This window comes from Ictidomys tridecemlineatus, chromosome Y (genome assembly GCF_052094955.1).
Source record: "Ictidomys tridecemlineatus isolate mIctTri1 chromosome Y, mIctTri1.hap1, whole genome shotgun sequence".
NCBI classification, from domain to species: Eukaryota; Metazoa; Chordata; class Mammalia; order Rodentia; family Sciuridae; genus Ictidomys; species Ictidomys tridecemlineatus.
In genome coordinates this window covers 5912341-5937613 of record NC_135494.1, presented here as the reverse complement: position 1 = coordinate 5937613, position 25273 = coordinate 5912341, and the positions used below count along the sequence as shown (strand labels likewise).

At 31.4% G+C, this 25273-nt stretch overlaps 1 protein-coding gene across 13 annotated transcripts in view; it reads left to right on the top strand.

Annotated features, from left to right (window-relative positions):
* LOC144372005 (ubiquitin carboxyl-terminal hydrolase 9X-like) overlaps positions 1–25273 on the top strand; it is a 123721-nt gene that overhangs the window by 22056 nt on the left and 76392 nt on the right. For 11 of the 13 annotated variants that reach the window (XM_078035404.1, XM_078035402.1, XM_078035400.1 and 8 more), the window contains 11 exons: positions 270–349; positions 2211–2323; positions 3754–3972; positions 11719–11834; positions 12021–12272; positions 12508–12646; positions 13873–14025; positions 14739–14843; positions 16719–16754; positions 22384–22590; positions 24651–24787. In XM_078035404.1, the coding sequence (XP_077891530.1) occupies positions 270–349; positions 2211–2323; positions 3754–3972; positions 11719–11834; positions 12021–12272; positions 12508–12646; positions 13873–14025; positions 14739–14843; positions 16719–16754; positions 22384–22590; positions 24651–24787 (1557 nt within the window). The remainder of the gene's footprint in view (positions 1–269; positions 350–2210; positions 2324–3753; positions 3973–11718; positions 11835–12020; positions 12273–12507; positions 12647–13872; positions 14026–14738; positions 14844–16718; positions 16755–22383; positions 22591–24650; positions 24788–25273) is intronic. The other 2 variants (XM_078035407.1, XM_078035406.1) reach the window with 1 other exon arrangement.

Here is a 25273-nt window from a genome sequence, read left to right as displayed (position 1 = left end):
CATTCCTTTGAATTTGAAAAACTGAATGATAATGATAATTGTAAAATTTCAAATTGGATATTGTGGCCCCTTTCAGTGTATTTCTGGAGGGGTATGATGCCATATTTTATGTGACAGTGCCTTAAAAAATTCCATGTGTAGATAAAAAAGGGGGGAAAAACTATGGTGAGTATAATATAGATAGGTTTTTCCTTTCATAGTAACTTACTTATAGTGTTTGATTAGTACTAAACCTGTAAAGCATCTTTTTATTTTATAATAATTCTTAGGCCTCGATGGGTGGTTCCTGTTTTGCCTAAAGGGGAATTAGAAGTGCTTTTAGAAGCTGCTATTGAGCTTAGTAAAAAAGGTGAGTGTTAGATGTTACATTATTCATAACATGTGCTATTGTATGTATTTCAACATTATTTTCAAAAGCTTTGCTTTTTTATTATAAAGTTATTGTATTATTTTTATTATAAACATGGTATTATTTATTCCTCACCTATGGTATATCATTAGGCTTTTTGTTAAGACTTATTTTACGTGTGGTTATATACAGTCACTTACTGGAAGCAAGGATTGAGGGAAAACCTTTAGAAAACCCTTAGACTATGTGGTTTGTATTTATTTATTATTATTATTTTTTTAATGATTCCTGTTCTGGGGATTGAACCCAAAGTCAGGGTCTCAATGTACAGGCGCTGTACTACTGAGCTACTTCCCCTGCCCCTCATAATCTCAATCATTTAAATTTTTATGTAGAATTTTATACAAATTTTTATATTTTTACAAAGATTATTATTTCAGCAGTTTTCAAAGGGGTGATGAGTATATTCACAAGTATTCTAGAACATAGTGGATTTTTAAAAATCTATTATGTGAATTAATATATCAAAGATTATTTCACGATTTTCATGTGTTATCTAAGGATTGTTGTGTGATTCATATATCTTCAGCGGCTTGCATGTCAGAAAATTGAAAAAATATTAGTTTGCAAATAGTTTCAGTCGAATTTGACATTTAATGGCTTTCTGGATTGCCAGTTAATCAAAGGACATGTACTAGTAGAGAACCCGTAAATTTTTTGGTGAGAATTGCAATTTCACTAGTGTTGCATTTTTATGTGTAATAAATTATATAAACATTCCCTTTTTGAATACAAAGAAAACGGGTTTTTAGATGTTTTTTCACTAAGAAAATTTACTGACAGGTAAGGCAGTCAAAGAAAGAAAAAATGCAGTATTTTTTTTTTAATTATTGTTAGCCAGAAGTAAAAGCAATTTTTTAGAATGGACAATTTTTGATGACTTTTTCTAATATTAGGTATTTTTGTAAGCAGATGACCAGTTTTATAATAACCCTTACTGTTTTGAAGCCTTAAAAGCTAAAAGAAATATCAGTAATATTTAGTCTCTGGAAGTTTGTTGAAGTTCATATGTTACTAAATCTGACTAAAGCAAAGTTAAATGGTATTATTTTAACTAATGATTGTTTTTGAGTCACTTAGGAACTGTTATGTTTATTATCGTTTTCATTATTTTAGTACTGAGAATTAAACTACGGTGACTTTACCACAAAATTGCCCAAGGCTTTAGGAGGCTGGCCTTGAACTTATATAACCATCCTCCTGCCTCAGTCTTTGGAGTTGAGAATAACATATGTTTGCTGTTGTGCCTGGCCTATATTTTACTTTTGATCTTATAAAAATTGTGACCTATGAAAATATTTTACATGATTAGTAATGTTTTCTTACCACTCAAATTTCTTTTACCTAATGTGTGCTTGAATTCACTAATTCAGCAAATATTAAGGATTTACGTCCTCAATATTTGCTAAGTCCTAAATAATACAAGATGAACAGAAACTGTAAATGATACTTGGCTTTTCTTGCATCAAATGAAATTTAAAATAGTAAAGAAGTCATCTCTTAAATCATTCTGATTATCTATAAGTAACTTTTTTTAATGTATCTAGTATCATTTTGAAACATCCTTCATTATCATAATACTTGATTTTATGAGGTCCTACACAGTTCATTAAATGTAATATTTCTTTTTCTAAATCCCAGTTTTCTCCTTTCTAGTAAATCTCTTTATGATAATGCAATACCTTATTTCAAAAGCTATAATGCTGTTTATGAATTGGAAGCTTCTATTTATCATGTAATTGGTCAGAGGCTTTTTTTTTTTTTACATTAAATGTACTTTGTTGTTTTAACCTTTTCTTAGGGCTTGATGTTAAAAGTGAAGCATGTCAGCGTTTCTTTCGAGATGGGCTAACAATATCGTTCACTAAAATCCTTATGGATGAGGCAGTGAGTGGATGGAAGTTTGAAATTCATGTGAGTCTTTGTACATGTTTTTTGAGATTCAGATTTACATGAATCCCTGTGCATTTGTCTATGGAAAATATTACTGTTGATTACCTTTATGTTATACATATTCCTAGGCTTGATAGACATTGGTCTTCTGATATGTATAACACTATTAGAATAAGCTTGAGATTTTGAGTTAGATACCTTTTTTAAACTGTCATCTGGAATTCCAGGTGCCTTGTAATCTTATACACAACACAATATATTTTTTTCAAAATAAAGAGTGGTGTAGATTATAAGGCTTGTTAGTCATGCAGCAGAAAGAATATCCAAGATGGAGAATAAAATAGTAGAAACTTAGTATAGCTGGGACAGCAAAATGTATAATCTTTGTTGCAAATGTAGTTCAATATGCAGAAGTGTCAAGGAAATATGACACTTGGTAGAAAGAGAAAAGATAGTATCCCTTAGAAATTTAGACCACAAACTAGTGCTCACACAAGTTTTTACTGTGGATTGAAGCTACAGCTTCATAGCAAAAATGTGAAATAAAATTTAAGAATTCTTAGGTGGGTAATATTTTCAAGTGACTATCTAATGGAACTATAAGTGATAAAGTATTTCCTTTTGTCTACAACAAATATAATGCAAATTACCATAGATTTTGAGATTTTCTTCACATTCCAGATTAGATGGCATTTACATTCCAGATTTTAAAGGTGGAAAATGTGGGATTTTAATGAATTGCTGTAATTATTCCAGGTCTGATTCTTATTTATAAAAGCAATTAATCAAAAGTTATGAAACTTATATGTATACATATATTAGCTCATCTTATATACTTTAACGTGAACATTTTCTATAAAATGACCATGATCTCTATATAAATGCTGACTTATTCCAAATTGATGCATAACTTTTAAGATACAGAAATAAGATGATCAGTGATGATTGAATGGAGAATTGTGTTGCAGATTTTGGATATTTGACAACCTTAAATGTTGAGATTTTAGAATTATTGCCTCTAGAAAATTTAAGGAAGAGGTGATACTGCTTATAAGTTGTAACCTATGAAAATAAAGTAGTTAGACAAGCTGTGATACAAAAAGCCTTTGAAATGTAGCTTTGGGCTGGGTTTAGCTTTGGGCTCAGTGATAGAGTGCTCGCCTAGCATGTGTGAGGCCCTGGGTTTGATCTTCAGCATCATATAAAAAGATAAATAAAGATATTGTGTCCAACTACAATTTAAAAAAATAAATATTAAAAAAAGAAATTAGCTTTAAAATTTTGTAATAAAATTTATTTTTACTATATGTTGTTTTGATCATATTTAAGTAGAAGTTAGATGATTAACACAGAAGTTGAAGAAAGATGATTATTAACAAGATAGAATAATTTCTGTGCTTAAAAATCATATCATATAAATCATATCTCCTTCTTCTCTCACCACTTAACAGAGGTGTATTATTAACAATACCCATCGCCTTGTGGAGCTCTGTGTGGCCAAGTTGTCCCAAGACTGGTTTCCACTTCTAGAACTTCTTGCCCTGGCTTTAAATCCTCATTGCAAATTTCATATCTACAATGGTACACGTCCATGTGAATCAGTTTCCTCAAGTGTTCAGTTGCCTGAAGATGAACTGTTCGCCCATTCTCCAGATCCACGATCACCAAAAGTGTGTTGGTTTGTTTTTGTTTTGTTTTGTTTTTCAAATTTAAATACTAAACACTTTTTTTGCACTTGCCATGGACCATTAGTGATAAAAACTTCCATTAACATAATGATGAACAAGTCAGTACATAACCTTGTTTTATGTAGGTTTCTATCTTAAAATATGCTTTTTGATTTGTTTAATCACATTGAACTCCTGATTAATAACATTGTAATTCATGCTAAAAAAAAGCTTACTATGTATTGATAGGTTGATGGATCCTGACCTTGCTTTTATGCAAGAAAAATATTTCATTTTTTTGTTCATTAATTATTCATACTGACTATACGAATATAACTATTATAAATAGCAAACATTGACTGTATATTGTGTTCACTGTGTTTTGTGTGTGTTGGTGTGCATTTTTAAAAGAGCAGAAAATATTTATTTACACAACATAATAAATTAGTGCAGTGGTGCATGCCTATAATCCCAGTGGCACAGGATGTTGAGGTAGGAGGATCACAAGCCAGCCTCAACAACCAGTGAGGCACTAAGCAACTCAGTGAGAACCCTGACTGTATTTTTTTTAAAAAGGGAGTGGGGCCTGGTATGTTTCTCAGTGATTGAGTGCCCCTCATTCAATATCTAGTACCCAAAATTAAAATTTTAAAAATAATATGAAAATTTTACCATTTTGTCAGGCATGGGTGATGAAAGCCTGTAACCTCAGCAGCTTGGGAGGCCAAGGCAGGAGGAGCACAAGTTCAAAGCTAATTTTATCAACATAGCAAGACCTTGTCTTCAAATGAAAAAAGTAATAATAAAGGGCTGGGAATGTCATTCAGTGGTTAAGTGTTTTGGTTTGTTGCTGTTTTTTAAAAATCTTGGTTATTTAAAAAAAGTATTTTTATTGTTTTTCTTGAATTTTCCATTAGGCATTTCTTTCAGTGCACTTGATTTCTTAAGAAATCTTAGTGTTGATCAACATCTGAATGTTAAGTAAGTAATATTACTTCAGATAGAAGATAAGTCTGCTTTTAATAACCAAAATTTTAGCTTATTTTAAAGAAGCAGAGTAGGAAGTAGGAACTATTTTACATTAAAAAATTAAGGAAAATAGCCAAAAGAACTGAACTATCCTGAAAGATATAAAAGAAGCTTCCAGGTTTGTAGTTGTTCCTTTCAGTGTCTCAGTGGTTAAAATGTCACTTTTTAATGTCTAAACTAAAAGGCTTTTTAGTGTCTCAAAGCCAAATTGACTAGATTGTTTAATTAATAAACATTAAAAAAAAACTTAAAGGAGGTTAGTTTTAGCATGTAAACAATTATGACACACAAATAGAAGCCATAAGGAAAACAAAATGATACAGAATCCCTTTAAAGAAAATTCTAGGAACAGAGATCATTTTTCCTTTCAATCTAGATACCTTGTCTTGTGTAATTGTCATGTCTAAGAAGTTCGCTATTATATTGAATAGATATAATGAAAGCGGGTATTCTTGCTGATACTTAGTCATAGAGCAGAATACTTTTTTTAATCTTCCTTTGAATATGTTAACTACGAACTTTTTAAAATACAGTTATTATTATATTTGGTAGTTTCTACATTCCTGTTTAGTGTTTTTATTACCAAGGGGTTGAGTTTTATCATTTGCTTTTTCTTTGTCAGAGAGATGATTAGGCTTTTTTTTTTTTTTCATTGTGTTAACATGATATATCACACTGGTAGTTGCATGTTGGAGATTCATTGTAGTCAGAAAAAAAAAACAACCCACCTGGTTAGGTATGTAATTGTTTTAATGTGTTTTGAATGGTATTACTAGCATGTAATTAAGAATTTTATGTTGGTGTGCATAAGAGGAATTAGTCTATACTTGTGTTCTTTTTCTATATCAGTTTGTACTGAACATTGAGCATGAGTTCAATTTTTTTTTTTATTGTTGGTCGTTCAAAACATTACATAGTTCTTAATACATCATATTTCATAGTTTGATTCAAGCGGGTTATGAACTCCCAACTTTACCCCGTATACAGATTGCTGTATCACATCAGTTACTCTTCCATTGATTGACATATTGCCTTTCTAGTGTCTGATGTATTCTGCTGTCTGTCCTATTCTCTACTATCCCCCCTCCCATCAATTTTTGAGAAGAGAACACGAGGGAATTTTGTCAGTTCTTTATAAAGTTACAGTAGAATTTGCTAATGAAGACCTCTGGTCTGATAATTATTAGATTTTGTCTCTATCCTAATAATGGAGGGTCTATTCAGATGTTCTGTTTATTTGTTTATGAGGCTTTCTGTGGGTTGTATATTTCTAAAAGATTCTTCTTCCACTCTAGGTAATCCAGTTTAGTTGAATACAGTAGATCATGGTACTCGATAGTAATCGTTTTTCTTTCCATAGAATCTCTAGTACTGCTTTTCTCTTAATTCTGAAATTATTTATTTGAATCTCCTTTTTCTTAGATTAAAAATTTGGCCTTTTTTCTACCTTTTTTCAGTACCAAATTTTAATTTTATTCTTACTTTCTTTATTACTTTTCTAACCTAAAACTTTGACCATTTTTCTTACCTCTTTTCAAGATTCAAATTTTGGTCTTAACTTTTTTCTGTGTTGCTTTTCTAGTCTCTCTACTAGTCTGTGTTATTTTCTTTTTTTCCGCCACTTTAACTTTCGTTACCCCTTCAAAGTAAATTTACTTAAAGTGTAAAGTTCAGTTGTTCATTCAAGGTCTTTATTTTTAAAAGCATGTTTATGTCTCAGCTTTCCTCTTCACACTGCCTTTGCTGCATTCCATAAGTTTAAATAAACACTTTTCATTTTTATTTTTCTCAGATGTCTCAGTTTCTGTATATTTCCACTTTGGTCCATGTATTGTTCAATATGGATCATTTTAATTTTTGCTTATCTGTAGATCTGCCAGTTTTCCTTCTCATGATTTCTGTTTCCCTCTATTGTGTTCTGAAAAAAACACATTCTGTGACTTAAGTCATTTTTAATTTATTAAGACCTTTAGGTTTGGTCTGTAGTTCAAAGCAGAGTACTTGATTAGTGTGTACTAGGCCCTAGGTCCAATCCCTAGTGTCACAAAAAAAGCAAGAGCAAGTTTATTAATATTTGTTTTGTGGCATAGTGTATTCTATAGATTAATCTGGTATGCTGGGCACATTGGCACACACCTGTGATTCCAGTGGCTGAGGAGGCTGAGACAAAAGGATCACCAGTTCAAAACCAGCCTCAGCAACTGTGAGGCACTAAATGACTTAGTGAGGCTTGTCTCTAAATATAATACCAATAGGGCTGGGAATGTGGCTGTATGTCCGAGTGCCCCTGGGTTTAATCCCTGGTACTGAAGGGGGGAAAAAAAAAAGATTAACCTGATGAGAATCTGCTGTAGAAGGATGATAGTAGTGTGTGTGTGTGTGTGTGTGTGTGTGTGTGTGTGTGTGTGTGTGTGTAGAGAGAGTGAGTCATTAGAGTCATTAATTCTATAGTATGTGCAAAATCTCAAGATCTCTTTTTAAACTGATCTTCCCTCTAGGGTCTACCCATTAATGTAGGGTATTAAAGTCTCTGACTAATATAAATAGAATAGTTTCCCCTTTAGTAGATGTGAATTTTTTTATCTACTTTCTGCTATGCCAGAATATGGGAGATTGGGTGATTTTTAAAGAAGAGATTTATTTTGGCTTAAGGTTCTGGAGGCTGAGAATAAAGGATAGAATGACTGCATTTGATGAGCACCTCATGCTTGGTCCCTAAAATATCAAATTCATTTTTTATGTCAATCCATGATTCTTCTGGCCCTATATGGTTCCTGCTAGAAATCTGTTGTTATTTTACTGAGATTACATTATGTGATATGGTTCCTGCTAGAAATCTGTTGTTATTTTACTGAGATTACATTATGTGAAAGAGTTACTTCTTTCTTATTTCTTTTTCTTTAGATGACTTGATTGTTATTTATCTTGATGTGAATCTTTGGTGTGTCCTTTGTGGAGTTCATGGTGTGTGTGTGTGTGTGAGAGAGAGAGAGAGAGAGAGAGAGAGAGAGAGAGAGAGAGAAGGGGAGAGAAAGACCTTTGTCTTCTCAAATTTGGCAAAATTTTTGACATTATATTAGCTCTTTTTCTTCATTTACCTTCTTAGGTTCTCTTCAAGGTTATTTTTCCTCTTTGAGATGTTTGGTAAATTGCTTGTTATTTCTTCATTTTATTCATTCTATTGCCTTTTTACTCATTAACCTCAATGATATTGTGATTTGTCTTTAATTTCTAACTGTTCAACTTTTCTGTTGACCACACTGGTTGAATTTGAATTCATTTACAGTACTTTTGTCCACAGAATTTGTTTAGTTCTTTAATTCTGTCTGTGTTGCTGGTTTATGTCGCTTTCCCTGATTATTTTTTGTTCTTTGGCTCATGTTTTCCTGTAGCTCTTTGAAAATATCTGTCATTTAAAGTGTCAAATAAGTCTGTTGCCAGATAGAGATTTAACTTTGTTTAGTACAGGGAAATCTTTTGAATCAGCCCAGAATGAAAGCTCAAGATTTTCTTCAACATTTTTGGGCATGAGTCTTAAGCCTTTGCTCTGTGTTATTTTTTCTCTGTCATCATATTCATGGCTGTTTTAAATGTTTTAATTTCTGTAAGAGCTTGACCTCTAATTGTTCTTTGTGCCTTGACTTTTGTGTTTGTCAATCTGTACATTCCCAGGGTTTTGGAGTCTTGTTTTTTTTTTTTTTTTTTGAGCGGGGGTGGTTCCTGACTAGATTCTCCTTGCCTAATTTTTTAACTTCCTACATGAAGCAAAGGCAAGTTGTTCAGGCATCCCACAGCTTAGAATGTTGCAGATTCAGTCTCCTCTGCTTTCTCTATTACATGTTAAGGAACTGGGATCAACCTACTGCTTTCCACAAATTCTGTGGAAAATGGGAGAAATAAGATTAAGTAAAAACACTCCATAGTAATTGTTTTTCTTTCCCCAATATTTCTTGTTCTTTTTGAATGTGACTTTTTCTTGGTTGTGTTTTTTCTTGGTTGCCATACATTTTTTATTAATTTCTAAAAGTTCTTAGACTTTTTTTACAGGAATGAGGTTTAGGAGCTTCCTAATCTGTCTTTAGCTGCTGTCTTACTGTTTTGATTTGTAAAACTAAATTAAAAGATCATTTGGATTTTTCTTTTTTTTTATTGGTTGTTCAAAACATTACAAAGCTCTTGACATATCATATTTTTCATACATTAGATTCAAGTGGGTTATGAACTCCCATTTTTACCCCAAATACAGACTGCAGAATCACATCAGTTACACATCCACATTTTTACATAATGCCATATTAGTGACTGTTGTATTCTGCTACCTTTCCTATCCTCTACTATTCTCCCTCCCCTCCCCTCCCATCTTCTCTCTCTACCCCATCTACTGTAATTCATTTCCCTCCTTGTTTATTTTCCCATTCCCCTTACAACCTCTTATATGTAATTTTGTATAACAATGAGGGTTTCCCTCCATTTCCATGAAATTTCCCTTTTCTCTCCCTTTCCCTCCCACCTCATGTCTTTGTTTAATGTTAATCTTTTCTTCCTGCTCTTCCTCCCATGTTATCCCATATCTCTTGGATTTTTTACCAGCCTTTCTGAGTTGGCTAGACTCTTTTCAAGATGATATATTTTGTCTTCATTATCTGACGTTCTGGCTTCTACTTGCTCCACTCTGTTAGTGATACTCTCAATTGAGTTTTTAATTTGGTTTATCGTTTCCTTCATTTCTAGAATTATTGTTTGATTTTTTTTATAATCTCTATCTCCTGATAAAGATGCTTAACTTCTTCTTTTATCTGTTTATGTAATTGATTTTCAATGTGTTCTTTCACTGTTTGGATTTGCTGTCTCATATCCTCTTTAAGGTTCCATTCCATCTGTCTAAGGTATTCCTTGAGTTCTTTATATGACCATTTTTCTGGTGACTCTAGGTCCTACTGAATATTTAGGCTGTCCTTCATTGTTTGTACTCCTTTTCTTCCTAGCTTTTTTATGCTGCTCATGTTACTTCTTGTTCTGTTTGACTGCTGAGTTACTGTTTACTCTTATAAATTTATTTGATGTTTGGGAGGAAAGATATTAGAAGGGAAGGGAAGAAGTCACTAAAGAGAATGAGAGTAGGCAGGTAGAATTCAAGGAAGGGGGAATAAGAAAATTGAAAAGACAAAAGAAAAAAATAGAAATTAAAGAAAGAAAAAAATTTTTTTTAAAAATAATGATAATTTAAAAAATGAAAATGAAAATTTTTTTAAAAATAATAATAAAATAAAATTTTTTAAAAAGTAAAAACATTAAAAAAAGTTAAAGTACAATAACAAAAAAAATGAAAATGAAAGAAAAAACCCAAATTAAAAATAATAATAATAATAAATGCAGTCATAGAATTCGTTTAACTTCTCTTCCAGTAGGTGGAGCTGTGCCCACTGGGCCAAGCTTCTCCTCTCAATAGGTGGGAACCAATCACTGTGCAGCAGCTCTTCTTCCCAGATTGGGTGGGTCTCCAATCCTCAGTGTCTAGGGCCTTCTCTTGTGTTTCCTGGAGCCAGGCCCCGCTCACCTATGATGCTCACCACAATACTGGCTACACGCCAGGTCTGCTGCTCCTGGGAGCCCTGTTTTCATGAACACCTGGGCACACTCTCCCTGTTTGCCTCCCTCAGACCCTAAGTTTGTAGAGCTTGGGGCTGAGAACCCCCAGCGAATTTGCTTGCCCTCCTTTAGCCACACCCCCAGTAGCTGGTGCAAGAGACCTCAGTTGTCAGCACTGGTGGGAGCAGTAGCCGGGAGTTCCGCACTGCAAGTCCCGTGCCACTCCTGATTCCCTGGGTCTGGCTATCATGCTCAGGGGAGAGCTGGGAGGGGCCCTTAAGGTTTCCCCGCTGTGTGGAGAGGGATGGCTAGGGGATTACACACCTGTCGCCACTGGTTTCAATGAAGTTATCTCTGCCCATGACATCAGTTCTCTGCCATGGTGGTATCCCATGCAAATGGTGACCATTAGTTCCCTTTGCAGGGTGACTAATGCAACGAGTGGGTCCTGTCTGTCTCTCCCAAGCCCCGTTTCAATCCTGTGGCCACTACCTATGAAGGCTCAGTTGGCTTTTACCTCTGTAAGTTTAAAAGAGCCGACCTGTTATTTCAGCGGGATCGTTAGTGCTGAGTCACGAGAAGCAGTCTAACCGGAGCTTGAATGCAGCCGATCCGGGCTCGGTGTGTGTCTGGATTTTCATCATATCAAGCCTACCATAAGTTAAATCAGTGTGTCCTTTAAATGTTACCTTTAATTTGATATTTTCCAGATATCTTAAATGTTTTTGTTTTAAATAACAAAATTATTTCTGCTTAAGATAGCTTGTAATACAAACTATGTTTGTTCTTTAATTTATTAACTTTAAAGTTCATTTTGCATCTTAATTCAGATATCTAAGCTGCTTAATTTATGGTCACCTGATACATCTGATAAAATTAGTACAAGTTTTGCCTGTATGAACTACTCTGTAATTGCCTTCTGCTTCTGACTCACAGGATGCAGAGGACAAAATAATAAAGTTAAGATTATATAAATATGTGTATGACCATATTACAAATTTTTGAGTGTGTATTAAAGATAAAATTTATATAACTGATTTATTAAATTGACTTTCTAGTTTGTTTTAGACATGCGTTTCAGGTAGTAACTGTTTATTAGAAGGGAATTAACTATTATTAACTTTGTTACAGGGTTGGCTAGTGGATCTCATTAATAAATTTGGCACAATAAATGGGTTCCAGATATTGCATGATCGTTTTATTAATGGATCTGCATTAAACGTTCAAATAATTGCAGCTCTTATTAAGTAAGTTTTATTTTGAAACATTTTCAATATAATGCCTAGAATGCTTTCATATTGCCTTGAAAATGATTGAAATTTCAGCTTTCTAAGATGGGTTTTTAGTACATTTTTAGATTGTAACTTGTTTTTGCTTTTAAGTTTTTAAACTAAAGAAATTAAATATTAAAGTTTGTGTTTTCCTTATTTCAGACCATTTGGGCAATGTTATGAGTTTATTAGTCAACATACATTGAAAAAATACTTCATTCCAATTATAGAAATAGTTCCCCAGTTATTAGAAAATTTAACTGATGAAGAACTGAAAAAAGAAGCAAAAAATGAAGCAAAAAATGACGCCCTTTCAATGATTATTAAGTCTCTGAAGAATTTAGCTTCAAGGATCCCAGGACAAGAAGAAACTGTAAAACATTTAGAAATTTTTAGATTAAAAATGATACTTAGGTAAGATATTTCCTGCCTTAAATTATTATTTCTCAGGGGCTGGAGTTGTGGCTTAGCAGCAGTAGAGTGCTTGCCTAGCATGCAGGAAGCACTGGGTTCAATCCTCAGCATCACATGAATGTAAAATGACGATATTGTGTCCATCTTAAAAAAAAAACTTAAAAATAAATGCTAAAAAAAATATATTATTTCTCTGAACTCTTAGAATGATACTTACTATAGATTTCTCTTACAGATTATTACAGATTTCTTCTTTTAATGGAAAAATGAATGCACTGAATGAAATTAATAAGGTGATATCAAGTGTATCATATTACACACATCGACATGGTAATTCTGAAGAGGAAGAGTGGTTGACAGCTGATCGAATGGCAGTAAGCTTCTGTCTATTCTTTTGTAAATAACAATCTGCTTATAGAAAACTAGGTTATTACCTAATTCTGTTCAAATGAACAAAAGCAAAACTTGAGTAAAGATTATTTAATCCTAAAACTTCTTTATATTAACAAATGATTTGTCTTTTTGAAATGTTAGGGGTAATTGGACATTTGGAAGACTTACTTATTGCTGAATATGAGTGTTTCTAATAAGTTTGTGTGCATTTGTAATATAGTTGTTTAGTTGAATTGAAATAGAGGTGATTTTTAATGGTTTGAGTAATCCAGAATCTAATCAATGAGTTGGCCTGGCAATGAATTCCCAATTCATAAGTTTTAAAATTCAGAATTTAATTAGTGGAATAAATCTTTATTAATTAATATTTTATCCTGATTTTAAGAAAAATTAATTTTATTTTTAAATTTATTTTGTAAATTATATATGTCACTGAAAATAAACTATGTAATACAGATATTTATATTTTAGTTTTGAGATGAATTATGTATATACAGCATATTTTTTAGTGTATGTCATGTGCCAGTACCATAGATTCATTTATAAAGAACAAAATTTATCTTAAATAGTTTTCAGTTAACAGGGTAACTGACAGTTAACCATTGTGAATGTGATAAAAGGTATGCTGACGTTGAGAAATTAGTGTCTAACTTACTAACATGGGCTGTGATTTGGTGAGGTTTTATGTGTGTGTACAATTTGTTTGCTTTATCAAACAGAATTCTTTATTAATACTTGAAGGATACTAAACTATTTAGAAAATGTTTTAAGCAATTTGACATTGCTGTAGTGTTTTTATTGTGATTTTTACAGGTAATCTGGGATTGAATATTTTAAAGTCGTTTTCAGATAGTGTGAGAGCTGTAATATATTAGTTAATTTATGGGATCATTATGTGAAGAATTAAATTTCATAAATTGCTTAATTGAGCATTAAAAAAGCACATTCAGTAAAGTTAGTTATAATTGGTGAATTTAGCACATCATCGTGAGCATTTTATGTGCATAATTGAATTCTACAAAATCATCTTTCGTGTTAACAATTTTTCATGAAAACCAAGCTTAAACCTATTAATGTATTTTAATTTATGAACATGTACAAAATAGGGCTTTTGGGTTTCTTTTCAAATTACTGAACAATGTTTTTATTTCGCTTTTAAAAATATTTTCACTTTCTGAATTGAAATGAATGAATGTCTTACATTTAGGAATGGATACAGCAAAACAATATCCTATCCATAGTCTTACGAGATAGTCTTCATCAACCACAGTATGTAGAAAAGCTAGAGAAGATTCTTCGTTTTGTGATTAAAGAAAAAGCTCTTACGTTACAGGATCTTGATAATATCTGGGCAGCACAGGTAAGAAATTTTCTAAGACACACATATGTGGCAGTCTTTATTTAATGACGTGCAAATATGTATTGCTTGACTTGTAATTTACTTTCTTTATGTATTCATAAATCCTGCCAGGAACTTTTTAATACAAATTTTCTGATCAAGTTTAAGTATCTTATAAAACAGTAGACCTATGATAAAGTAATAAAACAAAAAAATCTGAAATTGGAAGTTTTTTCTATGAAATGTATAAAGAAGCTAATGTCACAAGAAAAGTTACACTAATCTATTACTTTAAAATACCTGGTTGTTATATGTAGCAATTATAACTTTTCATAAGAATAACTGATTTCAGAAGTACTAATGCATAATTTTTGTATTATCTAAAAGGTGGGTGTCTATTCATGCATCTCTTGAGTATCATCAGGCACTAAAATTCTTTTGTTTTTTTTAAATAAAGCAAACAAAGAAAATATTCTTTCTTACCTTTACCAAGTGAATATTTATGTTTTTAATTTTAAAGTAATCTATTATTTTTACTTTATTTTCTCTTGATTTTATGTAAGTTTAACTAAAAATTTTCACATGAATTTCTTAAGTTTATTAATCATTAATTTAAATGGCAGTTCTAAGGCATTTAAAGTATGAAAATTCTGTTCTAACCTCGGATGAAGAAGGTAGGAATGTTCATCAGATAATGAACTGAGATTTTAATTTACTTTTTGTTTTTGCCATAGGCAGGAAAACATGAAGCCATTGTGAAGAATGTACATGATCTACTAGCAAAGTTGGCTTGGGATTTTTTGCCTGAACAGCTTGATCATCTTTTTGATTGCTTTAAGGTAGTAGTTTTACTTATTCCTATTGCCATTTCATTTTACATGGAATTAAATAATTATTAAGTTAGTTTATTCTTAAATCAACACAATTTCTAACAAATATTGTTGAAGGCTCGCTGACGAAGAACTGCTCACTGCAGAGATGTACAAAAGCAGTCATAATTTTTTGTGTGGTTCTAGAAATTGAATCCAGTGACTCATACTTAACCACACAAGTACTCTACTACAGAGTCATATCTCCAGCCCCTGCAATCACTTTTTTTTTTTTTGTAATTATAGATGGACAGCATGTCTTTATTTTTATGTGCTTATATTTTGTATGTGGTACTAAGGATGGAACCCAGTGTCAAGTGAGCACTCTGCCACTAACTCAAAGCCCCAGCCCTCTCAATCATATCTTCCCCCCCCCCAGTTGTGGATGTACAGTATATCTTTATTATTTATTTATTTTTTATATGGAGCTGAGGATCAAACCCTGTGCCTCACGTTTGTAAGGCAAGCACTCTGCCACTGAGTCACAACCCAGCCCTACAATCATATTTTAATAGTGGTTTATAATTTTTCTTACACTTGCAGCCTCTTAAGAGTTTTTATTCTGTTGTTTTTTTAGTTAGTTTACTCTAGCAGTTTTAATTTTGATTTAGGTTTAAATAACTGTAGAAACCAAGGAAAGAATAGGTATTGAGGAAATAGATTTAAGAAAACACTAGTTCTTTGGGGTAAAAGGCATATGAAAAATGACATGAAATTAGACCAACAGTTCCTGGTGTCATATCTGCATTATCATGTTATCATTGATGTTATGACTATTTAAGACACTGTGGTATATGAGTCTCTTTCTAGTTTATAAGGTTGATTGGAAAACTTGTAATCATGAAAGTAAAGCCATATGTTCTTAGACAAATGAATCTTCCTAATATAAAGAAACTAGGAAGGAAAAGATATCCTAAAATTGAGAATCCAGTTGTATTTTGGAAAAGAAGATTGGTATATTTTTAGGAAGAAATACACAGAACATATCTAAATATTGATTTAAAGATAGTTTCTCAAGTGTTTTTGATTTAACTTCTACCCCAGCTGTATTAAACTAGAAATAACTAAGCATAGAAACTATGATTTGTTTTTGAAAGTCTCTTTTTACATTTATTGATAGTATTCTGATACTAACTTTTTCTATACATATAAGACTTGTGATGTATCATTATAATTTGCATACTTGTATATCTGTTTCGTATATGTGTGTGTCTCCAATTGTTAATATATTTGCTTTCTTTTTTTGATTAGTTCTAATTAGTTATACAAAGTAGTAGAATATTTTTTGACACATCATACATAAATGGAGAATAACTTCTCATTTGTACATAATATGGAATCACACTGGTTATATAGTCAGTCATATATACACATAGAATAATAATTCATTCTACTGTTCTATCTAACTTTATATCCCTTCCCTCTCTTAAGTTCCCTCTGCCTAATCTGAAGTACTTTTATTCTTCCCTAGCCCACTCTCCTAATCCCTCTGTAATTGAGCATCTGTGTATCAGAGAAAGCATTTGGCCTTTGGTTTTTTAGGATTGGCTTATTATTCTCCAACTCTGTTCATTTACCATCAAATGACATCATTTCATTAAAGCTGAGTAATACTTGTGTATATATACCACATTTTCTTTATCGGTTCACTGTTCTGTTGAAGGGCACTCAGGTTGGTTCCATAATTTTAGCTATTGTGAATTGAATTACTGAAAACATTAATGTGGCTGCATAACTATAATGTGCTGATTTTAAGTCTTTTGGATATAAACTGAGGAGTGGGATAGCTGGGTCAAATGGTGGTTCCATTCCAAGTTTCTGAAGAATCTCTATACTGCTTTCCAGAGTGGTTGCACCAATTTGCAGTCCCACCAGCAATGTGTAAGTGTGCCTTTCCTCCACATCCTTGCCAACATTTATTGCTATCTGTATTCTTAATGATTGCCATTCTGACTGAAGATGAAATCTTATCATAGTTTTGAATTATATTTCTATAATTGGTAAAAGTGAACATTTTTCATATATTTATTGATCGATTATGTTTGTTCTTCTGTGAAATATCTTTAGTTCCTTAGCCCATTTATTTGTTGGGTTATTAGTTGTTTTGGTGTTAAGTTGTTTGGGTTCTTTATATATCCTAGAGTTCAATTAATGCTCTATTTGAAGTGCATGTGATAAAGATTTTCTTCTACTCTGTAGGCTCTTTGTTCATGTTATTTCCTTTGCTTGAAGAAGCATTTTAGTTTTATTCCATCCCATTTATTGATTCTTAATTTTACTATTTGCACTTTAGGGGTCTTGATAAGAAAGTCAGATTCTAGGCTGATATGGTGAAGATTTGGGCCTACTTTTTCTAGTAGGCACAGGGTCTCTATTCTAGTGGTTGAGTCTTTGAGCAACTTTGAGTTGAGCTTCCTACAGGTGAGAAATACTGGTTAATTTCATTTTGTTATAGCTGGCTTTCCATTTTTCCCAGCATTATTTGTTGAAAAGGCTATCTTTTCTCCAAAAGTATGTTTGGTGCCTTTAAAGGTTCCTGGTGGAATTTTTTTGATCTTCTGATTATAGAATCATGTCATCGTCAAGTAGTGCTAGTTTGAGTTTTTCTTTACCTGTTTGTATCCCTTTAATTTATTATCTCTAATTGATCTGGCTGAGTTTAATTGAATAGAAATGGTGAAAAGAGTCATCCTTGTCTTGTTCCAGTAACTCTCCATATTTCTTTGTCTAGAATTAACCTGGCTTTGGGTAATGTACAATGTTGAAATTTTGCAATGTTTCTACTCTCCCTAGTTTTTCTAGTGTTATGAACACAAAGAGGTGTTGTATTTTGTCAAATGCTTTTCCTGATTCTTTCTTTAAAAAGCCTATTGATGCAATAATTCACATTTATTGAACCAACCCTAAATCCCTGGTATGAACACTGCTTGATCATGGTGCGATGTCTTTTTAATATAGTTTTGTATGGGAATTACCCAAATTTTTATTTAATTTTTGCACATACATCTATCAAGGATTCGGTCTAAAGTTTTCCTTCCTTGATATATCTTTGTCTGGTTTTGCTAAGGTTTTCTCCTTTTCTATTTCATGGAATACCTTAAGGAATATTGGTGTTGATTTTTCTTTGAAGGTCTTGTAGAACTTGACTGAGAATCTTGGTTGGTAAACTTTTGATGGCATAATCTATATCATTACTTGAAATTGGTCTGTTTAAAATTATGTATGTCCTCCTTGTTTAGTTTGGATAGATTATATGCTTCCAGAAATTTATCTGTGTCTTCAAGATTTTCTATTTTATTTGAGTATAAATTTTCAAAATCTTTCTGATTATTTCTTAAATGTCAGTGATATCATCATATTTCCTTTTTTAATCACTTATTTTAGTAATTTGAGTTTTCTTTCTTTTTCTCTTTATTATTGTGACTAGGGGCTTATCAATTTTTTTTAATTAGTTCAAAGAATCAACTTTTAATTTCGTCTTGTTTCTTTTTGTTTTCAGTTTCATTGATTTCAGCTTTGATTTTAATTATTTCCTATTTTCTACTGTTCTATTTTTGGGGGTGTTGATATGTTCTTTTTCTAAGATTGTGAGAGGTAATGTTAGGTCATTTATTTGATTTTTAATTATTTTATTAAATGAGCTTACTGTAATGAATTTTCCTTTTAGTACTGACTTCATAGTGTCCCAGAAATTTTGATGTTATATCGATATTCTCATCCTTGATTTTTTTTCCTACTGTCCATAGAGTAGCTTTTATTTTTTATTTTATCATTGATTTCTAGTTTCATTCCATTATGATCTAATCGAAGGTAGGGTATTATCTCTGTTTTTTTTTTTATTTACTAAGAATTATTTTTGGCACAATATATAGTCTATTTTTGAGAAGGATCCATGTGCTGCTGAGATTAATGAAATAGTCTGTGTATCTAAATTACTGACTGTATTATTTAGTTGTATTAGTTTACTTATTAGGTTTTTATTTGGAATACCTATCCTGGAGTGAGAGAGGTATGTTAAAATCACCCAGTATTATAGGTTATTTATTTGATTCATGAAGTTGGGAAAGGTTTGGTTGATTTGGGGAAGGGTTAGATGCTCCACTATTTGGGGCATAAATATTTACGATTCTTATTTCTTCCTAATATATAAAATTCTCATAAGTAATATATAAAATGTCCTTCTTTGTCTCTTCTGATTAATCTTAGCTTGAAGTTCACTTCATTTTATATCACGAGGGAACTTGTTTATACAATCCATATGAGTCATGTTTTTTCCCATTCTTTCACCTTCAGTCTTTTGATATCTTTTTCTACGAAGTAAGTCTCTTGGAGACAGCATATTGTTGTGTTTTGTTTTTTAATTCAATCTACCAGGCTATGTTTTTCAATTAATGAATTTATGGCATTAATATTCAAGGTTATTATTGAGATCTTGTTTGTATTCTGTTGTTTTGATTAAATTTTGGTTTTTGATTAATTTTTGGTTTTAAATTAGTCTTAGTTTCTAGTTTTTATCATTTTTTCTTACTTTTTATCATTTCCCCCCAACACTTCATCATGGAATATTTGGTTGAATATTCTGTAGTACAGGCTTTCTAGTTGTGGATTTTTTTTTTAACTTTCGTTTATCATGGAAGGTTTTTATTTTCATCTCCAAATCTGAAACTTAATTTTGCTGGATATGAAATTTTTCCATAACTTTCAAAGTTTAGAATATATTAATCCAGGACCTCCTAGCTTAGGTGGGTCTTGATTGAGAAATCAATTGAGATCTGAATTGGTTTTGCCCCTATATGCAATGTCTTTTTTTTTTTTTCTTTCATAGGCTTTAAGATTTTATCCTTATATTCTGTATTTTATTTCATTCGCATTATGTCTTAGTGTGGGTCTGCTATAATTTTGTACATTTGGGATCCTGTAAGCCTCTTGTAGTTGATTTTTCATTGCATTTTAGATTTAGGGATTTTCTGATATTGTGTCTTTGAAATGATTGAACATTCCTTTGGTTTATACCTCCTTCTTAAGTTTGGTCTTTTTATGTTATCCCATACTTCTTGGAAGTTCTGTTTAAGGACTGTTACCATCTTCTCCAAATGGTAAATTTTATTTTCAAGATTATGTATTTTGTCTTCATTGACTGAGATTCTGTCTTCCAGGTAGTCTATTCTGTTGATGATGCTTGCCATTAAATTTATAATTTGGTTTGTTGGTTATTTCATTTCAAGGATTTCTGCTTGATTGTTTGGGTTTTTGTTTGTTTTGTTTTGTTTTTGCTTTGTTTTTTAGAATTTCTAATTCTGTATTGAACTGATCTTTCACTTCCTGTATTTCCTCTTGGATTTCACTCTTAATAATTAATCATCCTATGAGTCAAGCCATAAGATCTGTTTTTAATTGTGTTCATTTTGTATTTATCTAATTGTGTTTCCTGAGGCCTTTATTCTAAATAAAGGTCAAGTCATTTGTCAGTTTTTATCTTTATTCTCATTTACTTCTAAGTATTTTATTTCTTTCCTGATTTCTTTATTCATGTTTTTAAACATATTATTTGATCTCCAGGTGATTATTATCCTTTTTTTTAAATCTTAGCATTGATATCCAATTTCATTCTGATAGAATACAAGTAATTCTTTTATTTTTTTATTTGCTAAGAATTCTTGGTGATGTAACATATAGTTGTATGTGTTGTATGTGCTGCTGAGAAGAAAGTGAATTTGATCCAATAATATTCTTTAATGTGTATTTAGTCCATATTATTGATTATATTTTTAATTTTTTTTTATATTTATTTATTTTTTCTTAGTTCTCAGCGGACACTACATCTTTGTTTGTATGTGGTGCTGAGGATCGAACCCGGGTTTCACGCACGCCAGGCAAGCGCGCTACCGCTTGAGCCACATCCCCAGCCCTGATTATATTTTTAATTGCAGAATTCTTTCATCAGTTTTGTATGACCTATTCGGCTGTGAGAACTGTTACCCAGTATTAGCATAATGTGGTCTGTTTGATTTTTTTTTTTTTTTTTTTTTTTGTGAGAGAGGGGAGAGAGAGAGGAGAGAGAATTTTTTTTTAATATTTATTTTATAGTTCTCGGCGGTCACAACATCTTTGTTGGTATGTGGTGCTGAGGATCGAACCTGGGCCACACGCATGCCAGGTGCGCGTGCTACCGCTTGAGCCACATCCCCAGCCGGTCTGTTTGATTCTTAATTTGATCTTTCACTTCGTGTATTTTGCATTATCAGTGCATTATTTTGTCAATTTTTTTCAATTCTACTTTTTCTTACTAAGTACGCCTTTCTGTGTTTTGAGATCAGGACTCACTACTTAGCTTCATTTTCCCAAAATCTGAAGTCTTTATTTTTTAATCTAATACAAAAACACATCGACTCTGCTTTCCTTTAATTTATGAATATTTTTTGCTACCATTTGCCTCCAACCTGCTTGGTTTTTTTTCCTTTCTTTTTTTATACTGTAAGTAGTTCCTGTTAATTTGGGCATTATAACTGTTTTATTTAGACCACTTACACTTAATGGAATTATTGATGTTACAGATTAAACTTCTGTTTTTGTGTCCTATTCTTTTTGATTCTGTATTCCTGCTTTCTGAATTGTTATTTAAATATTTTTTAAATTTATATTGAATTTTTAATTATATAGTATTTTGTACCATTGCTTTTAAAGATGACATCTGTCATCCTCAGATTTGAGTCTCTAGCTGGTCTGGAATCTTTGCATCATTTTCTATTCTGCTTTTAATGCTCTCCATTTTTTAGATTCATGCTTATTTTTATGATATGTCTAGAAACTTTAGGTGTGCTCAGTAGGATGAATAATGAAAAATATATTCCATCTTTGTACAAGTATCTCACCTAGTAAATGTAGAATTTTTTAATCTAAATACAGATCGCATTTTTTATCTTTTTGTAAATAGGAGGGGTTTTGTTTGTTTTTTATCTTAATATTCTTAACTTTTTCTCTGCTTTTTTTTGTTTGAAAGTGTAATACATTTTACTTCATGACTGATTTTTTTGTTTGTAGCAAGTATTTTAAATTAAGTATTTCTTTCTGTTGTAAATTATGTGATTTTTCTTTTAATATTTTATTTTTTAGTTGTGGTTGGACACAATACCTTTTAATTTTTTATTTTTATGTGGTGCTGAGGATCAAACCCAGGCCTCTGCACGTGCTAGGCAGCACTCTACCACAGAGTCACAACCTCAGCCTCATAATTATGTAATTTCTTAACGAAAAGCATCAAACAGCTTAAAGTTGTAAATGGAGATTTTTTTCCCTAGAATTTAGAGAGTCTGTTTTAAGAATTCTATTTTATTTTCTCAATCTGAATACCAGTAGTTTGGTAATTTGGTGGTGGGTATGTATATGCACCCATCTGTGGATGTGTATTGAAGAAAATGCCTAGTTTATCCAAAGAGATTAAAGTAGTGATGATGTAATACAAATAAAGGTATAAAGTTATGAGGTATTAATCTTTTAATTTTTCTTCTAGGCAAGTTGGACAAATGCAAGTAAAAAGCAACGTGAGAAGCTACTTGAGCTAATACGCCGTCTTGCAGAAGATGATAAAGATGGTGTGATGGCTCACAAAGTTTTGAACCTTCTTTGGAATCTGGCTCATAGTGATGATGTACCTGTAGATATCATGGACCTAGCTCTCAGTGCCCACATAAAAATACTAGATTATAGTTGTTCCCAGGTACAGAAGTGCTTATTTGCCTACCATTTCTAATTTTTTTCCTTTAACATTTAAGATAATGTACTTGTAGGATAGTTTTAGTTTATTTAATCACTTTGTTTTTAAAATAAGCCTGAAGAATTAGTTTATTTTTGTCATATAAATATGGCTTTTTACCCTATTTGGTATTTTTCAGTGTTTTATCTGTTACCCATTATGCATTTTTAACAACTTTAGATAAATAGTTTTATAGCTAAATAATTTATTATTATAATTGTACTATATAAAATACAAGGCACTAAGGTCACATATAATTGAAGCAGAATAGTGACATTGGAAGCATAAAAGTAGATGTTAATGTAAATATTTGCTTCCTATGTGCAAATCATGATAGCTCACTCTTCCCCACTTTAACTTATGCCTTTGATGTTTACTAGTTGTTAAGTATTCGATTTTATACAAATTTTATCTGTTAGCTTCGATTATGTTATAGTGGTGAATTTATAATAGTTCATAAATTTAATGATAATGATGTTTTTTCCTAAAAAAAAAAAAAGCAGAAGTAGTAAATAAGAACTGGTAAAGAATGTCTTCAGTATTTGGAGGGCAGGCATTTTTGTTTCGCTTGTACTTGAGTTTTATTTAACAAGTCAAGTAAGCCCAAGATTACTTCTGATTTGTGAAAAACCATGATTGTGATGGTTCTGAAATAAACACTGAACTGAATGCCTTCATTAAAAAGTATTGTCATAAATATTCATACATGTAATTAACTGTAATTATGATTATTTATATGTATGAGAACATTTTAAGCAGTGGTACTTTAAAAATGAAAATTAAGTTATGTTGTGAACTATCTAGTTCTATGTATTCACAGTTGTCCATAGAAACTGAGTTTTTTCATATTCTGAAAAAGATACAAAAAAATTATCATGTTTGTTCTCAATAGACCGATAAAGTCTCAAGTAGCTTTTTCTAATTCCAGTAATTAGTAATACAGTAAATTTGTATTGATGCATTTAAATCTTCAGATGTAATAAAAAGAAAATACTTTAGTTGGGTTTATGATCAAATGATGTTATGTTTCCTTCTCATTGTTCATTAACTTTATCTAAAATGGCTAAGAGGATCTTGTATATAAGTGCTATTTTACAAATAAAAGGAATGTTGTAGAAAATCAAAATAGTACATTTATCATAAAGGCTCAACCAGGGTTTATTATTTATTCGTATTTATCATAGGCATTTCATCTTATACCTTGCCACATTAATAAGTATTGGATTTCACTAAATTTAGCAAAACGTGTTTGGCTTTTATCAATTTAAGCTTTCATTTGTTATCGTTATGAGAAACTAATAAGTCTGTTACTCAAAGTGCTTTGAAAAGCAGTGACAAATTTAATATTCATGTGCTATAAATATTTTAAAGTCCTTAAAATAATCAGTGAAGAATTGCCTATTCTTTCCCAAATATGTACAGAAACAGGATTATTTAACTATAAGTATTTATGAAATACGAATATTTTGTTTCTTGCTGATTAAAAAAGTACAGAGGGGCTGTGGTGGTGGCTCAGCGTAGAGCACTTGCCTAACACAGTTCAGAGGATTCGATCCTGTGCACCACCTAAAAATAAATAAGTAAAATAAAGGTATTCTGTCCAACTACAACTAAAAAATAAATCTTTTTTTTTTTAAAAGCATAGCAGTACCAAAAACATATAAATAATTGGAATTTTGTGTTTTTGCTACATTTAACAAAATGAGAACCTAACAAAATATTTAATACAGTGCCCACATTCATACTTTATTAATGTTCCTGTACTTAGGAACTGTTTATATATGTTGATCCAGATAGCTAAAGCCAAGAAACATTGAGTTCATAATAGTGCTTTACATGTCAGAATTTTAATGATAATTTCAAAAAAAGAATGTACCTTTTGTTTGATTAAACTATTAAGCCTTCATCATAAAATTTATCTGATGAATTAAGTGCTTTTCTGATAATTATCAAAAACATTTGAGGTTAGAATTATGTAGAACACTCGTCCATTTAAAACAAATTTTTTTTTTAATATATGTAAGGATCGAGACACACAAAAGATTCAATGGATAGATCGATTTATAGAAGAACTCCGCACAAATGACAAATGGGTAATTCCTGCCCTGAAACAAATAAGAGAGATTTGCAGTCTGTTTGGTGAAGCTCCTCAAAATTTGAGGTAAGATTTTTTAATACCAAGAACTTCCTTATTTTTGTTAAGTATTTTATTGAAAATAGGATATCAATAAAAACAAGTTTTAAAGAAAGAAAACTATTGAAAAACAAAGCTTAGAGAAAGGTGTATTTGGAACAGAATAAAGGTCTTTGATTATATTCAGTACTTTATATTTTATAACACAGATCAATTATGTGATAGTTCCAATAATCTTTAAGCAATTAAGTACTAGAGCCAAAGTCCTGCTTCTTCTTTCAAAAGTATCTTTGACATTCAACAATTGGCCTTATGATACACTTGGTATTTTATCTCACTTCTTAATTTTATTCTGCCCTTTTGGCTCTTTTTCTACCCATAACTAACAATTTATTGTAGGTCCCACATAATAATATTTTATACAGTCATTGTTATTTGCCTAATTGATTTATCAAACATTTTCAATACTGTTATTAACTTTATATGTCAATACTAAGGAATACCACTTTCCAA